Raw genomic sequence first — 18,715 nt, 5'->3', positions numbered from 1 at the left:
TAGCCAAAATATCTAAGAGTGGGTTATTTTTAATTCCGATGTGGCAAAATATGTACAATTTTTGTTCTGTGCCATCATTCCTCTTTCTGAATAGCCAAATTTAAGATATTCAGTTACATCAAACTTATGTAGTATGTTCTTTATAAAAAGATAATACTTGCTGACAGTGACTTCAACACGAGAAGATTAACTCTTTGTTTATATATACCAATTCTACGTTGTAGCCATATAGATCATCAAATTGTTCCATCATTGCTTCTGAAAAATAATTAAAAAACAATAAGACTCCTATCAAGAGTAAACATTGAACACATTATTACTACTAATATAATCCATAAATTAAATTTAAACGACAACCAAAGAACACAATTGATGGATGTACTGTAGAGGATTAAACACGTAGATTGGCATCTTTTCATCTTCTACAAAATTGTCACAATATGTCATATATTTTTTATTATTACTAGCATTGTAATATGTTTAATTAACTTCGGTATGTATACCTTTAATTGCCAAATCACCGCTGTTTGTCTTTTAATATTAGATCCTGGAAAGTCAATAGTAATTTTGTTAGAATAACCGTGTTATATTATTCATTTATAACTAAACACTTACTGGCACACCCGCAATTTATAGTTTTGTCTATAATTTCAAATGCTGCATCACTTGAATCATCTTCAATTGTCACTTTGTAACAAAAATCCCGCGATTATAACATATTTCTTGCCAGATCTGACAGAAGAACTGTCAAAGCAAATTTGGGAAGTCCCGCGCTTGAGAACGAACTAAATTGATTTTAACGAGCGAAATTGATTTTAACGAGCGAAATTTATTTTAACGATTTAAATTGTATAAAATTTATTAAAATATGTATAAAAATCATCAAATACAAAAAAAAATGTTTTTTAAAATATTTTTTTAGTTTATATATTTAAAATATAATATAAATAATGTGGATATGTATTAGCTTCTCTATACAGAAAAAATATGTACCTAAATTTTGGCGAACGTTGGCAATTTAAAGTTTTAGTTTTTAGAGAATTTTTAAAACTTTGCTTTAAAAAGTATTTTAAACAAAAAGGGGCAAAGTTTCAAAATAAGTACTATTCATTACCAACCAACTACTAAGCGCACAGTATTGCAAAAATCCATCTTACTGACGCCTTTGAAACTAAACTACACAAAAATGTATAACACTAATTTAAATATTTTTTAAATTAAAAGTTTCAGAATAAAATTTCAATATTTATTCAAAATATTTTTTTCAACATTAAAAATATTTTTTATTTTATTATGGATTTTAAATATTAATCATTTATTATAGATTTTAAATATCATTAGTTCATTATTAATTTTAAATATAGTGAAAACTTTTTACACTCATTAATTATTAAAATATATAATGCTGCGCAGAAAAACATTTACTTTAAAAAAGATGTAAATCAAAATATTTTTTAATCAAAAAAGACAAAGGTTTCAAAATTATTAATATTTTTAAAACGCACTTTTGGTCTAAAGTAACAGATTAGGTGCTTGATATCTTTAGTTTATTGTTTCTTTCTCATTAGTAAATGTAATTAAAAACTGACTTTTATATTTACACATAAAACATAGAAATATTTTTTTTAAATTATAAAGTAACTTATGATGTCACCAAAAAACTTTTTTATTACGAAAATTTAAATTTATGATATAATTGTGTTATGCAGCGTTAAAACTGGCACTCAAACACATAAAATACCCTAAAACACAATCAATGACTTATAATCACTCACATTGCACTAACTATATATGATCGATTGTGTTGTAGCGTTAGTAAGGTGTAACAAAATATTTTTTCATATCAGTAATATTTTTGAGCGGATGTGTAACCGATGGTATTTATTATTATTATTATTTATTAAACTGTAAACCTACTTTTAAATGATACAAAATGTTACGTTTTAATATTATTTTTTATGTTGAAAACATTTTGATATTTTTTGTTTTAATAATATTTAGTAAAGTTACAAACCTATTTTAAAAAATATTACAACGAAATCTCTTTGTAACGAATACCGAAATAACAAAATTCCCAGTATAACGAATCTTTAATTTGTCCCCGAAAAACTTGCATACAAAATGTTTTCATTATAACGAAGACTGATCTCAGTATAACGAAATATTTTGATCCGAATTTAAGAATGACGTTGCAACTTTACACAATATTTCTCCAAATTCAGTTTGTTCTTGACGTGGTGTGTGACAGATGTGTTCAAAAGCGACATTACAGGTGTTTCGCTGACCCTCAAACTTTTTTTATAAAACATTTTTTTCACAAATTTTATTGTTTCATACGGTATCCTTAAAAATGGGCAAAAAACTATCTGTCAACCTTATAAGAGGTTATTTCGATGTTGTAGTAATGTGATAATTAAAAATAAAATATATCATCTTCCTTACGTTCAATATAACGAATTTTCAGTATACCAAAATTTATTCATTGGTTCCGTGAGCTTCGCTGTATTGAAATTTCATAGTACAATTTTTAATTTATTATTATCTAGCCAAGTTTTAAACCTATTCATAAATGATATACAATATTTAGATTTATCATTAAATATCTAAGTTTCAATATAACGATAAAATCTAACGTTGTAAATCTAATAAATAATATAAAATGTTTTCTTCTGGAAATATTTAGTCAAGTTGTAAACCTATTTTCAAATGAATTGAAAATGTTAAGTACTTTTTTATAGATTGAACTATTTTGTCTATCATTGAAAATCCTAAATAGTAATGTCCAATTTGAACCATTAAATTTTAAAAAATGTTTAAAAAAATCAGAACGAAGCAAAAATTATATTTAAAACCCAAAAAGTTGAGGGTCCGGTATTCGCACACTCGCTAGCTATCGGTACCTCACGATAGTGAGGTACCGACAGCTAGTTTTTATAATTGCACTTATAAACCACAATATATTTATTTTTATTATGTACACTTTTTTATTTATTTCACTATTTTTTGATACGTATAAAACAAGATAAATTTCACAATTTCTGCACATGTATCTTTCCTTAATCCATGTGCAGAACAAACACATTTTTCTACCCACTTTTTATTTTTATTTGCTGATGATTTTTCATCTTATCCAAAAGCGTTTCACGGCAAGATCATATAAAAACCAGTGAAATGTCTTCAGAATTGATAGATTCCACTGAATTCTGCATCCATCCTTACTCAAAAAACAATCTTCGAATTTAATTTTGCTTAAAGGTTCAGATTTTAAAAGACACGGAACAATTAAACAATGCGCATTGAAATAAATAAAAAAACTGCATTTTTTTTTTCATTCTTTTGTTTTTCGAAATATTGTATTGATGGCACGATAAACAACTTTCATATGTTTTTATTTATTAAATTTTCTGTTGTAACCTGACGTCAACGGGATAAATCTGTACCAACTGAGTAAGTTCGATCAGATCTATTCGATAGAATAAATGTTTTTATAAATTTCCAATATATTCAGTCAATATTATGCAATCAAATTATATTTGCTCTTTCAGATTCACTTAATTCGCATTTTTCACAATTTTTCATATGTTTATATAATATTAAAAATAAATTATTAAATAAAAAAATTATAACCACAAATTAATGCCGAAATCACGCAACTTAACATAACTGTCATTTAAGCTAAGCTTAACAATTTGACCTGCAATCTTTATTTAAAACTCAAGTGAGCAATTACTGACCTATCTGTTTTTTTATTTAAATATATATTGATTTATTATAAGAAAAATAAATATTTTGAGTTTTTTAATTATACTCCTGATTGACCAACGTATTCTTTTTGTAGATTTGTCCACATTATTCTACATGCCGAAACACTATCGGATCCTTCAGGTGCGATTGCAAAGAAGGTTTCACATCATCTCCAAAATCTGAGCAGCTGTGTATGGATATTGATGAATGTGCACACAATAACGGTAGAGGTTCCTGTCATCAGAAGTGCATCAACATTTGGGGATCTTACAGATGCGCCTGCGATCATGGTTTTAGTTTGAACTTGGATAACAGGTACATCATCATCTGCATTTTATTAGGCGTATGTATCCCACTTTTATATGACATTGATTCATTGACCTAAAAATAATATTTGTTTAATATCATTTAATAATTGGCTATGACATGGGGCATAAATATCTTCCACATTGTGATGCTTTATAAAAAAATAAATAAAAAATATATATTACTGTAAAGTATATAAATACAATTTTAATTTAATGAATTTTAAAATCATATCAAAAAAATGGTAGTCGTCCTTGTAAAAACATTTCCGGAATCTTAGGCGAAATTGCATAAAACTGATCCTTGTAGAGCACCTTCATAAATAATATATCTCATTTTTAGAACTTGCGTGGATATAGATGAATGCGCATTGGCCAAGAGACTGTGCGTTGGACATTGCAGAAATACTCCAGGAAATTACCACTGCACATGCCCTTCGGGTTACAAATTAGGAAAAGATGGAAAGAGCTGTGCAGGTACGTTTTTATATTACACTATAATTCACACAAAAATATTAGACAATTAATACGAAACGTTGCCATTTTAGATATCGACGAATGCGAAACTGGTGAGATGGTGTGTGGTCCACGTGAAGTGTGCCAAAACACCAGAGGAGGAGTTCGCTGCCACTTGATCACATGTCCTCCTGGATATACAAAAGATCCTCAAAGTTCACAGTAAATTTACTTATTAAAATATCTTTCTTGATCTTACGAAACATAAGCGTATGTTTCGCAAGCAATTGAGATTATTGAGATATGAAGAAGTTAATAGTTCGTACATTGTATCATTTGATACTTCAACTCTCCGTTTGATGATTGAAAGAAGTTTTTAATCCTGTACTACCTCATTAGAGCTTATGGAATTTTTGACATATGCCTGTAAAATCACATCTCAAACACTTCCAGTCAATTCATTGTAAAAAATTTAGAAGTCCAAGACTCATATTCATACAAATTTTATTTTGTTCTTATTGTTAAAAACCACTTACTGATTTTGCGATTTTGAGTCCGAAAGAGTATGACTTTGCAACTAAATTGATACCAGGAAAGATGATTTACTAGATACAAAGTATCAAAGTATCTGAATAATGTCAGAAGTCAGGGAATCGTTGCTGGTGTGTCGAGTTGTATTGCTCAGATAAGTGACATCGTGTTATTGTGATGCACTCTGAACGATCTACTGATGTCTTTTGTGTCGATCAGCTACTGTCTGTGTCTTTGCGAAATCTATCCATAAGTCTCTCCAGAGTCTGCCTCATTGTGTGTAAGTGTTATATATTTTATATTGCTTTCTCGAAACAGCTCTGGCAAATTTTAAATGAGGATTTTCACGAACTAATCATATTGCTTCTTAAGCACACCTCCAAAATGTGTTCTCGCCTTAAGAGAAAACATGGTCCAGATGACTACTTCCACAATTGGTAACTAAGGAATTCATAGAGCACGGATAATAGACGTATTGTTTGGCGTTAGCGTTTTTTCTAGGCGATGATAATAGAAGGTGAATCTCTTTAAAAGGATTATGCAATTTTGTGTCCATGCAATATTTTTTTTCTGACGCTGATATTTTGTGATAATGAGATATTTTTCGTTGTGTTATGTGTGAAGTCCTCAACTTTTGTAGCGTTTTCGTTGTTCAAGTGGTTGTTATGGTGCCCTATAAATTGTGACTTATAAAGCAGATGGTATACAACCTCACAACCTCTTTGACATTGTTCAATTAGTCATTTATCGAACTATCTGTGTAAATGCCATATTTCCACGTATAATGTTATGTCTACTGGGTCGCTTGCTTTTAACCCTACATTTTTTTATTGATTCAAAAGTATTTTACATAATTGTTTCATCAACGCTTACCAAGTCGTCAATAGTCTTAGCAAATATTACCGTGTCATCAGCATAACAAATATTGTCAATAGTCTCCCCTCCGATTTTTATTTATTTTCAATATATGCAAAAGAGTAGGGAAAAGAACACATCATTGCCTGACACTCTCTCGCTCTATTAAAATATGTTGTTCTTGTTCTCCTTCAACGTTTTTTACAGCAGATTGATTTCAATGCAGAGTTTTAAAATGTTTTAAAAGCTTGGGCCCTTTAAAAGATTATGTATTTGATGTTGTGACTTTAAATAATGTATTGAGAACCATAGTTGTACTGTAAACGCGTCATTCAACTACCCCACGTATATTTATACTATTTTTTTAACATTACAGTCGGTGCAGTATAATTCGTAAAGAGTGTCCTTACGGCGATAATGTTTGCCTTTCAAGGCCTGATACTTATTCGTACAATTTTGTGACTTTCTCTTCAAAGCTGCCATTACCCACAGGACCTGTCAGACAGGTAATAGATTTATTTTCAAGTCTAAATACTTGAAATATTAATTTAAATGTTTAAAATGCCTAGGTCGACCTGTTCACGATGAAAGGTCCGTCTATGCGTGGAGCAGTTATGAGTTTCCAAATGAGGTTAATAGAAGTGAAGGCACCTCCTGGAGTTCAACCTGCAAGTATACATAGCTTTAAGTAAGTAATTTGATTTATTTAATTAAAAATATTAGAGCTAAGCGACTATTAAGTTAATTATTATTAATTAAATAAGTATTTTTATTGCAGTTATTTCTAGATGTCACTAAATATTTTATAAAGATTAATAAAATCAGATTTTATTAATCTTTATAATCATTACTATTTATGATTGTGTAGTGTAGAACAGAAATGGGTGAACATAGTGTATAAAAACTTAAATAAATAAATATTAATAAAAGAAATTGTTAGTCATAAAGATGAGTTTTAATATATATATATATATCTTAAAAAATATAAAAAAACTCTACTTAATATATACTGCTGATCTTCTAAAGATAAGCTAAGGTTATTAAGACGATACCCAGATATAATAAAATGTAATATAACAAAAAATATTATTGTAAATTTAAATTAATTTTCAGATTAACGCCATCGCAGCTACAAGCATCCATATCTTTGGTTGAGTCTCTAACTGGTCCTCAAGACATTCATCTAGAACTGGCTATGGAACTCTTCAGAGATGGAATGTTTGAGGGGACCGCTGTTGCAAAACTTTTAATATTTGTATCTGAGTATGATTTTTAAATAATGTTAGATGTAAAAATAATTTTATGTTAATTTAAGTTCTAATTGCGTTCAATTAAGACGATAAAATAACAATGATACTAACAGTATCTGTCCATGCAAATAATATATTTCTAAGCGAAATAAAGGAATTACAAATTATACATATGACATGATTATATTATTTATTGCCTTCTTATTTTATTTTAAATTTGAAATATTATATATATGTTTATTTGTACGGGTGAAAAAAAGATGCCGCAACCCTTACCGCTCTATATGACAAAAATTATAGTGTGTTCGATCAATGATTTCTCAGGAGCACTCGGGAAGTAGGCGGTGTCTTATCTGTGGCACTCAGAATCATCCTTTAAAATTCAGGATGTCTCTGACGTATCTAACTTAGAATTTAAGGAAAGTTGAACCTCTTTTCCTCTCCTCTTCTCCATACCTTTATGCACTTTTGATTACAAAATTTCGCCACTGAAGCGAGGACAGAATAAACTGCTGTTTACTCGTTGTTTATTACTGTAAAACGTCGCATTTTTATCATTAAAATTTATTAATATAATCAATGCGTAAGCAGTTCATAAATAATAAATAATTTTATCTTCTCAAGCATTGATTAATGCTTCTTTATTCAGTTTTCAAATCTGTGTCAACGAAAGCAGTTGTTTTTGCACAATTACTGTCTATTTTTAGATATGTTATCAAAAAAGTTTTTTTCTGTTTGCGTTTCCGGAATGCTACTAATCGCTGTTACGGCAAAGGAAGACGATGGTAGTTATAATTAATTATTAAAAAAATCGAAGCTTGTGATACTTCTTAATCACGTTATTGTTTTCTTGCGCTTTATAGATAATGATGATTTGTCGCCTGAGCTGAGAGACTGCTGCGTCGAAGGACAATATTACATTGTAGATGATTGCAAAATCGACGTAAAGTTATACAACACAGTAAGATGTTATAAAAAGGCTTTGCAGTGTTGCAATAAGGAGAAGTATGTATAAATCAATTAAAAAATATGGCATTAGATTTTTATTATTATTTCTTTGTTATTACACATAATATTAGTATTTTTTATTATTATTTTATTACAAATTGTAGAAAATTATAATACGTACAACTAGACGCGTAGGGTAAGATATATTCCCTTTCGCTCGCTCACGTGTTAAGTGACGAGAGTGAGTGAGAGATAAGGGCGTGCGTTACATGCGTTCCGTACGCCTATGTCATAAAGGAGCAAAAATAATGTTCTAATTCACTTATTGTAATTTTTTATTATTTTTATTTGTTGTCTATTAATTAAATATTTGAATGAATACATTATTTGTATATTTATAACACCTACATCTTCTCACTCACTCTAGTCACTTAACACGCGAGCGAGCGAAACGATTGTATCTTACCGTACGCGCCTGCAAACAACGAGTACTAACTTTTACAAAAAGCAACATTTTTGTTAAGTTTACTCCAAAATTATAATAAAATATACAATTAATAGTAATAATATAAATATGATACGATAAATTAGTGGTGAATTCAAAAATCTTTTACATATATAAAAATTCAAATAAAATACCTAAGTGAATGAATTTTTTTTTTATAATTTACCTTTTAATATAAAATAAGGAATACACAAAAAACAAAGTTTAAAATTAGGTAAAAGTTGTTGAAATTTAATCTTTTATAGTTAACATTAATTTAGTAGTAAAAATAAGATAAAATAAATAAAGTAAAGTAGTAAAAATAAGAACAAGATGTTTCAAGAACAAAGACTAATGAAACAATAATTGTTTGTAATGTAATGTTCTTTCTTGATATAGTACGATCTTAAGGTCTCCGATTTGCCTTTTACTAATGCTAATGTCTTTGATTTTGAATATTAAATAATTAAATATGTTTCATGCGAATAACTAACAACTTTTTCCGAAACGATTCACACCAAAACAATTCCAAAAAGGGTATCTTACATTAAAATGTCTAGTTAAAATAACAAATTTTTCAAGTCTAAACACGGCATCAAAATCGCGCCGAAGCAACTCGGCTTTCGACTAATATACCCAAAGACATTTTTTATGGTTTTACTGTTATTACTGTGTTTTTTAAATTAATAATAACAAATACTTCTTAAATTGTAACCTCATGTAACATTTTTTATTTTTATAATTTCCCCTTTGCCCTGAAAATCAAATATTTTCATCATAATGTTTATACAAATTTTCTAACCAATTTGTGCGTAGTTCTAATTTAACTTAAACTTTCAGCCAGTCTTAATTAACTAAAGAACACGTAATTACCCAAATAACACGTCCCTAATTTACCGTGTTATTGGGGGGTCTACTGATATTGTAATGGATTTTTGTTATGGTCTTATTAATTATGACTAATTAAAAAGTTTTTTGTAAAAAACTATGTTTCGTATAAAGTAAATTAATCTTCCATGTAAATTTAGCAAAATAATATAAATCTTAATATTACTATTTTTTTATTTTACAGAATTTAAATATAATTTTAAAATTACCCATGGATTCTTGATTCGAGAGCTTTAACAAAAGGAAGGGTAAGTACTATTGCTAACAAAATTTTTAATGAAATAAAAATGGAATTACAAATGCTCTAGTGCAATTTATGCTTTGTAGAATAAAATACTAACAGTAATTTGCCTCTTTAGTTAAACTTTGTATGCACTTTGAATTTATACACAAAAATATTAATATTAACTCATTAATCTCAATTGATTACAAACTAAACCGCAAATCATTATAGTTTATTATGAATCTGTACGTAAAACGACGATGATCGCATGCCACGAGAAGAGTAGTCTTATGTTAACAATTTTATTTATTTTAAATAAAATCTAAAAACGCTTATATTGCGATTTGGTGGTTTTATCTACCTTCGTCAAGTGTTGAGAATAAGTTTAGAAAACCCTAGTATAAAGTATTGTTAATTTCTATTTTACACACTGTAATGCTATTGACTATCGTCTGTAAAGTAATAGTTACAATTATATTAATAAAATTATGAATTGTATTATAATTATTTTTAATAAAATTATAAATATTTTTGAATCGTGTTTTTTCTATAAAAAAATATAGAGTTGGAAAAATATTTTAATTTACAATACTCAAAATTGGTATAGCAATTAAAAACTAACGCCTACAAAATGTTTTTAATATCTTTCAATTAAAAGCTTTTTAAAACATGTGTTTGCATGTCAAGTATTATACAGTGGTTATAACTTTAATAATAATAAATCATAGTATCAATACTATAAATATATGACTTAAAAATGTGGAGCAAATTTAGTTTAGCAATTAAATACTAACGTGCAAAAGATATTTTGAAATCTTATTTATCAGTACTACACTATTAAATATATTAGCTTTTTAAATACAATGTAAATATAGTAAAAATTAAATTAAATAAAAAATACTATTATTTTGTCTAATATTACCATGTTTTTAAAACAACAATTTTTATAATCACTTAATCTATAAATTAGCGTAAATGCATATTTGAAGATACATTTTAAGCTTTTTTTTTAAGAAAACATAGAAGAAATATCTACGATGGAATGGAATTTGCTAAGGCTTATCGACACTGCACTGGTATTTTTGAAGAAATAAAAGTAAGAAGTTTATGATAAATGGAAATATATATGTTCTAAATAAAAACATGAATCTCATTAATTACTACAAAAAAATAATTTTTAATTGCATTACTAATTTATTGTTAATTTATTTTTAATCACATATGTAATATTATACTATGAAATGTTGATAAGTAAATCCATTTTTCAGAAATACTGCAAAGATTGCATAATAGGAATACGTTTCGGTTCAAGTACATGTGAAGTTGGAACAAATACGTCAAATGCATGTTGCAGGGTAAATATAGTGTTTTATTTAACTTAACATAAATTAAATTACTCTGCTAATAGGTTATCAGTCTAATACAAAAAATACTATGCTATATTAATGAAAACCTTCAAAAAAATATTAATTAAAATAAATTCTATTAATATGTTATACAATATATATTGACGCACTTTTATTTAACATTATTTTTTTTGTTATAAATATAAGCATGTAAAAGAGAAAAAGGCTATTGATAGATCACTCTCAAAAGCAAAAATGATTACCGAACCATCACTGGCTAAAGGGCAAGGTATTTATATGTATATTAAAAGATTTTTTTTTAATATGCAGAATTTAATTACACTTATCTTATTTTAGATGGTTGTCAATTAAAAGGAAATAAATTATGTGAGCATAAATGCGTACCGCTAAATTCATCTTTTGAATGTAAATGCAATGATGGTTATGTGCTTTTAAGTGATACATTATCCTGTAGGCCAAAAAGGTATGGATGCTATAAAATAAACGTAAAAGTAATTATTTTCAACAATAAATTTGTTATATTTTAGTTGTAAAATTAATAACCTGTGTAGTCAAATATGTTCTGAGAAAAATGGTGAAGTTTATTGCTCATGCCGAGAAGGATTTACCCTTCAAAGTGATAATATGACTTGTTCTGGTAATTATGAATACTTTTAAACTACGATTTACCATATGTTTAGTTATTCAAAGTTAATTATATATCCGTACAATAAATCAGAACGGTGTATCACAAGCAGTATTAACGTTTAACTGGCACTTAAACATGTTCATAATAATATGATTTTAATACATATTCTGGTCTGCATATTACTAACATAGTATTTAGTTTTATTATTCATTTTGATTACTATAAAATGGCGTCTCTCCGTCATAAGTAAAATTATATGTATTTAATAATTTTTTTGGACATTATCCATAAGATGTAATTCCCAGTTTGTTTTTTATTATTTTTTATATCACATGAGATAATGATTTAAATATTATCAATTTGTAAATAACGCCTAATTATATTTTTATATTATATTATATTATATTAAATTAAAACTTATCATTTCTTTAATGCGTTTATTTCACTGATAAGAATAATTTTACAAACATACTAATTATATATGAGAAGCAATTAAATTATTTGCAATTTAAATATTATGCTAGCAAGAATATCAGTTGGATATCATACTACATTTTTGTGGGCAGTGAAAAAATATCAGGCCTAAATAAACTAAATTTTATCAGCAAGTAAGCAGATATTTATGCGCATTCAAAACTAATAGTCATGAAACAGAGATATTACTTTCTTAGTAGGATTAAAAACTTGATGCAAATTAAAATCAAATATGGTTAATTTGTTCAAGTTAGGTTTGGGTTTGAACAGCTTGCCAAGATTTTAATAAATCTGACTTACGATTTCCCTCTTTATTACTTATATTTCTGTCAATGTATTTAGTTAGCCATAGTTATGACATATTTTCTGATCAATCTTGATATTATGATGACCGTTTTAATGATAGTTTTTATATATACAATACATGTAACTGGTGTAAAACCATTTACAATGTCATCAGCTACAATTTGATAAAAAATAATAATATTTTTTATCAAATAAAATGTATGGATTTCAAAATAAAAGATTTATTTTGAAACCCATACATTTTATTTGATGAAAAGGATATCTTCATCATGGCTTAGAACTACAAAAACGACGATGCCCTTATTGCTTGAAAGCAAAAGCTTGAGTAGTTTTATCGTGGTAAGATATCAAAGTAAAACAATATTATGCCTAGTCCAATAGGGCCGAAATATCGACCCTCCCTTTCCTATGTGAAAAATCCCAGCTTCCAAAATTTTGGCGTAAATTTTTAAAATTGAATTAAACGTTGTATTTTTGTATATGAAGGACTACATTTGCTTTATTTCAAGGAAATCTAACGGTATCAAGCAGTTCCTAGAAATTCTGTTATGTAACAGAGAAATGACAGCGCCTTTTTTATGATAGGGATGGCGGGCGAAGTGTAAACAAAATATTTTATACACGAATTTCTTTATACTATTTGTACATTTTGATGTCCATTCAGACATATTTTTACTTAAATAATCCACGGAATTTGTTTTACTAAGCATTGTTGTTAAGTATTAGCATTAAGTAAGTCGCAATAAGTATATTTAAATAAAAAACGTATTTGAAAAAATTGCGTAAAATGTATGTATTTAAAAAAAAAATAAAACTTTTCCATTGGAAAATTAACCAATGCTATTTTTTTGTTACTACCTAAAAAAAAATTGTAGTAGACGATATAATTGAATAAGTAATAATTAAAATGAGTTGACCGGTGTTTTTTTAAATCAAACTTGATTTTTATATTGTTTTTATAAGTAAATCAATATGAAAAATGTATTTTTTTATCGCTGTAACAATTAAATATTATTGATTTAAATTAATAATTATCACATCATTAAGAGTATTTTTATAGAATATAATAATCAATTAATCTATTATATTTAATATCTTATTTGTGCTTAATATTATGCTTATTAAAAGTATAAAAAACTACATTTATCTTTAAGATATTAATGAATGCGACCATCCAGAACTATGCGGAAAAAATGGCATCTGCCGAAATTTATTAGGAAAATATGAATGCATCTGTACTTCCGGATACAGATTAAACAGGCTTAATAATCGTTGTGAAATAAGTAAAGAATTTAAAAAATACATATATTAATAATTTTATTTTATTTTTAACATTTATAATTATCTTCCAGGTACAATAGATTGCGGTTCATTAAATTGTTCATACCGCTGCGTTAAAACAAACACTGGATTTGTTTGTCAATGTCCAATAGGGTATACACTTTATAATGGACGATTTTGCAAAGTTAAGTTGCTTAAGTTGCATGATATAAATCAGTTACTATATTATTATTTTTATATTTTAGATACAAATGAAATATATACATTATAATATCCTAGAGAAAATGTTAAATGTTTAAAAATTTCAATACATATTAAATTTAATAAAAAAATTATATACTTTTATGTACCTAAATCAATTTAAATTTTGGTTATCAATATAAAGTTTTTAATTACTTTAGAAAAAGTTTATATTTATACATTCGTTATTGTGAAAACCTGAACTTGAATGAGTATTTCATAGTTTATCTTAGAGTTATATAATTATTTTACATTATTATTTTATTTATAGCAAAAAAATCATAATTGCTGACTTATTGTAATGTTAAACAATAAATTTTGCAACATTTTGAATTTAAACAATATTAAATATATTTTTAAAATACAATTTAAGAATAAATTAGTCTATGATATTGAAATGTGTATTTTAAACAATTCTAGGAATAGTACGATATAAAATTTATATGAATACTTGCTTACCGGTTTTAAAACGAATGAAATTAAATTTATAAAAAATTCACATTAATATAAATAAATTTTAATAAATTAATTCAATATATATTTTTGGTGCTTACTATGAGATACTTTCTCTTTCGCTCTCTCCTGCGTAAAGTGACGAGAATAAGTGAAAGATAAGAGCGTGCGCTACATGCGTTCCGCACGCACTTATCTCTCACTCGCTCTCGAGCGAGTAAAAGGGAAAGTATCCCATCATACGCGTCTGATATCTTTATACGGTTTTACAAACTATTTTAATGCTTTAAATTTATATGCTATTTAAGTATATTTTCAATGACTAAATTTTTAAATCGATTTAATATTTAACACTTGTATTAAGTTTGATTAAATAATAGTTGCTGATCTATGATTGATAAAAAAGCATTTAATTTTTTGACTCGTTTTACATAGATTTATTTACGTTTGAACTAATTTCAAAATTCTTTTCAAGATATTAATGAATGCGATTACCCAGGAAAATGCGGAGAAAATGGCATCTGTCGTAATTTAATAGGAGGATATACATGCATTTGTAATCACGGATACAAACTTAACGAGTTTAGTAATAGTTGTGAAATAAGTAAAGAATGGTATAAATATATCTACAATTTTATTTTATTTATAACATATATAATTATCCTTCCAGGTACAATAGATTGCGGTTCATTAAATTGTTCATACCGCTGCGTTAAAACAAACACTGGATTTGTTTGTCAATGTCCAAAAGGTTATACAATTTATAACGGGAGCTTTTGCAAAGGTAATTTGCTTTAGTTGTATGATATAAATCAGTTACTATATTATTATTTCTATATTTCAGATACAAATGAATGCGAACAAAGGCCAAGTGTTTGTCCAAATGGTATATGTATTAATAAAGCTGGTGGTTTCACATGTACCAGGTGCCCGATAAATTACAGACAGCAGGGAAGGTTGTACTTTTTATAAATTATATAATTTAATTAATCAGGATATTGTCATTTAAATATTCTTATCTTGTAGTCATAAAACTGTTAAATAGCTATTCCCTTTCTTTCCCGATATACAGCACTCACTACCTGGTCTAAATGCAGCTGTAAAGGCAACGGACATTTTGAAAGCAACGAATATCGTTGCGAGGAAGAAAATATTTCATTTCTATATAGGCTTTATGAAATAAAAAAATATCAGGATGATTTTGCATCTTGAAAAATTGTGTGACATATATACAGAAGTGTGACAAAATAATTGGACCACTCCAATATTTCACGTAATTTGCTATTTATCAAGCAACTAATGCAGAAAATAAATATTGTGCGTTAAAAAACTTAACGCAATTTTAATAGGCGATGATTTTTAACAAAAAAATAGTGAATGTATGTATACCCAAATGATAGGAAGATACAATACAGTTATATTCTATAGTTTTGATAAATAATTACGTTTTATTTTATAATTTTTTTCTGAACTATCACATATATCACAATTGGTAGTTTGTGAATTAATTCAATAGTATTTAATATTATTTTTCATTTTTTTGAGTAAAAATGTGATTTTTTATAAAATAACTAAATAAAAAATATTAAGGCAAAAGATAAAACTTCTAAGTAAGCTCATACGTATCGACAAATAACTCAAAAATTTAGAGGGGGTAAAAGTTAGCCAGTCAGTGGGGGTAAAAGTTAGCCAGTTAGTTTTTTTAATATTTAGATTTCATTAAGAATAACAATTTCATTAAATAACATCCATTTTTCAGGCCAAATAAAATTGTGCCATTTTTATAATGAGATACAATAAATGAGAATCGGAAAAAAATATTTAAATCAAATTATTTTGACCAATAGGAGAGCGTAAAAAATGATCTCTTCTCAGAAGTAAAAAATTCACGTCAAAAGCAATAAAATCTTGCCGTCGCAGTGAGAACGCTTAGTTTTTTAGCGTTCATATTAAAAATTTACAATAGATAAAAATTGAATAAAGCACATCTAAGCCGAATTTTGACCAATAATCACTTCTAAGAATTCAAAAATCCACGTCGAAAGCAATAAAATTGTGCCGTCGCCGTCAGAGATTTGATCTCAAAGTTACCTCCCAGAATTTTAATTTAGTTTTAGTAAGTAATGCATCTCCATATATTACATAAAATTTATTTATACTATTTTTAATATTACAGTCAGTGCAATATTGTTCGGAATGATTGTCCTTACCGCGATAAAATTTGCCTTTCAAGACCGTATTTTTATTCGTACACTTTTATAACTTTCCCTTCGAAGCTGCTTCTACCTACAGGAACCATCAAACAGGTTATAAATTTGTTTTAGAGTCCAAATATTTAAATATCAATTTAAATGTTTAAAATGTCTAGGTCGACCTGTTTTCAATGAAACCTCCGACTAATCATGGAGCAGTTATAAGTTTCCAAATGAAGTTATTAGAAGTGAAAGCACCTCTTGGAGTACAACTCGCAAGTATACGTAGTTTTAAGTGAGTTACTTTATTTAATTTTATTTTTATATATTTTTAAAATAATATATCTGAGCGACATCTATGAAAATTATGTATTATTCATTAAATAAGTTTTTATTTTAGTTAATTCTAGGCGTCTCTAGCTATTTTATACAGAATTATTAAAATATTTTAAGAAATACAAATTTATGCTTTGAAACTAGAAGTTCTCATTTCTTAATGATTTTTATTGCTCGATAAGTGAGAATTCTAAACTTATGTATGAAAAAATCTTAAGTTAAGCTGTTACTACTCTATAAAAACAATATAAAAAAAACATCGTTTTACATTCTGCTGATTCCTCTGAGTAATATATTTTTATCGGAGCGTGTGTTTGAATCACCACAGCAAAGATAAAGCCGCCGGCCGGTTAGAGTAATAGAAAATTGCAAAGAATTTGTTCCTCATTAAAATACTTTCGATCTTCCGATAAAGTATGCATATTTTCAAACATCAGGCACAAACACTTTTGGAAAGATTTCTTATCTGAATGTCTTCTTTTATTGCGATAAAATAATATGATAAAATATAGTAACTATTATTAAGCTAACATAAACCAAAAACTTAAGCAATTATCTGTATTTTTTCATTTTAGCATTATGTTTTTAATTCAACAAAAAATAAATTATTTATAAAAAACCTAGATTAGTATAAACTGTTAAATAAAAATGTAAATGTAAACTTGAATTCATTTTCAGATTAATATCATCGCAGCATCAAGGTTTATTATCTTTGATTGAGTCTCTAACTGGACCTCAAGACATTCGCCTAGAATTGACTATGGAACTCTCCAGAATTAGAATGTCTAAAGTGACCATTGTTGCAAAAATCTTTATATCTGTGTCAAAGTATGATTTTTAATTAATGTCAGGTGTAAAAATACTATGTTTATTCAAATTCTAATTACGTTTAATTATAATAATAACAACAGTATATATCTATGCTAATAAAATATGCTTAAGCGAAGTAAAGCTAGCACATATTTACTTCGTTTATTATTTTATAAAATGAAATTATCAATGATTTTATATATATATATAAGTATTTTATTTGTAATAAATATAAATATTGCTATCAAGTTTATCGATTGAATACTCTTCTATTTCAGCCAAATTTACAGGTGTAAAACTCTGAATATTATGCTATGCTGGGTGATACGCATTTTAGAATTTGTATCTTTTTCTCTGCATATTGTTTTTCTTGTAGCATGTGTTTCAGATATAATATTAATGTCTATATTGTTTATTGTAAAGACTGTCTGAAATTCATTGCGTTTGTGCATGAGTCCATTGGCATTCCATGCCAATATTATTAGATTATTCGTGACTGACGGTTTTCGATTTTTTCAACCGCTGGTCCATGTTGTAATATTAGTCATGTTTGTTCATGATATCTTTAAACATGTTTTCCATTTGATTTGGTATGAAATAACTTTGCAAATTTAATCGTTATCTACCATAGACTATTAAAAATTGCTTAAAAAATCCATCAATGGATTAACAGACCTTACGACGAAATTTAGTAATTTATATATAAAGTACCTAATTAAATAAAATACTAAAAATGTTATCAACAAGTTTAAAAAAAGTAACATATATTATCATAATATATGTGCTTTTAGACTGTAATAGTAAAACCATTTTAAGCATAAATTTGAACTTCCAAAAGCAAAGGAAAATTGAACCTCTTGTCCTTCTCTATTCTTCCAAAATTCAAGGACTTTTGATTACAAAATTTTAAGATAAACTGGTGTTAACTTGTTCTTGATCCCGTC

The 18,715-nt window shown here is 27.0% G+C and overlaps 1 protein-coding gene and 1 long non-coding RNA gene across 2 annotated transcripts in view; one reads left to right on the top strand and one right to left on the bottom strand.

Moving 5' to 3' along the window:
• Positions 1-17,925, top strand: part of LOC148235608 (uncharacterized) — a 28,447-nt gene extending 10,522 nt beyond the window's left edge. Inside the window, exons 23-43 of the mRNA XM_088184800.1 lie at positions 3,839-4,059; positions 4,393-4,526; positions 4,598-4,727; positions 6,268-6,397; positions 6,461-6,579; positions 7,005-7,161; positions 7,788-7,926; positions 8,005-8,146; positions 10,699-10,780; positions 10,953-11,039; positions 11,238-11,319; positions 11,388-11,514; positions 11,579-11,688; positions 13,614-13,742; positions 13,812-13,925; positions 14,909-15,037; positions 15,104-15,217; positions 15,278-15,389; positions 16,610-16,739; positions 16,802-16,920; positions 17,640-17,925. Coding sequence (XP_088040926.1) covers positions 3,839-4,059; positions 4,393-4,526; positions 4,598-4,727; positions 6,268-6,397; positions 6,461-6,579; positions 7,005-7,161; positions 7,788-7,926; positions 8,005-8,146; positions 10,699-10,780; positions 10,953-11,039; positions 11,238-11,319; positions 11,388-11,514; positions 11,579-11,688; positions 13,614-13,742; positions 13,812-13,925; positions 14,909-15,037; positions 15,104-15,217; positions 15,278-15,389; positions 16,610-16,739; positions 16,802-16,920; positions 17,640-17,802 — 2,670 coding nt within the window. The 3' untranslated portion in view covers positions 17,803-17,925. The remainder of the gene's footprint in view (positions 1-3,838; positions 4,060-4,392; positions 4,527-4,597; positions 4,728-6,267; positions 6,398-6,460; positions 6,580-7,004; positions 7,162-7,787; positions 7,927-8,004; positions 8,147-10,698; positions 10,781-10,952; positions 11,040-11,237; positions 11,320-11,387; positions 11,515-11,578; positions 11,689-13,613; positions 13,743-13,811; positions 13,926-14,908; positions 15,038-15,103; positions 15,218-15,277; positions 15,390-16,609; positions 16,740-16,801; positions 16,921-17,639) is intronic.
• On the bottom strand, positions 291-753 carry LOC148235609 (uncharacterized). Its single transcript, XR_015809438.1, has 3 exons — positions 616-753; positions 504-547; positions 291-422 (listed from the first exon to the last, which is right to left on the bottom strand). It is a non-coding gene; the product is annotated as an uncharacterized LOC148235609 (long non-coding RNA).
• Positions 17,926-18,715: the final 790 nt, after the last annotated feature.

This window comes from Plectrocnemia conspersa, unplaced genomic scaffold (genome assembly GCF_051122295.1).
Source record: "Plectrocnemia conspersa isolate PC_06_02 unplaced genomic scaffold, ASM5112229v1 ptg000004l, whole genome shotgun sequence".
Classification (NCBI taxonomy): Eukaryota; Metazoa; Arthropoda; class Insecta; order Trichoptera; family Polycentropodidae; genus Plectrocnemia; species Plectrocnemia conspersa.
The sequence above is the reverse complement of the archived record's forward strand: the minus strand, read 5'-3'. Positions and strand labels throughout refer to the sequence as shown.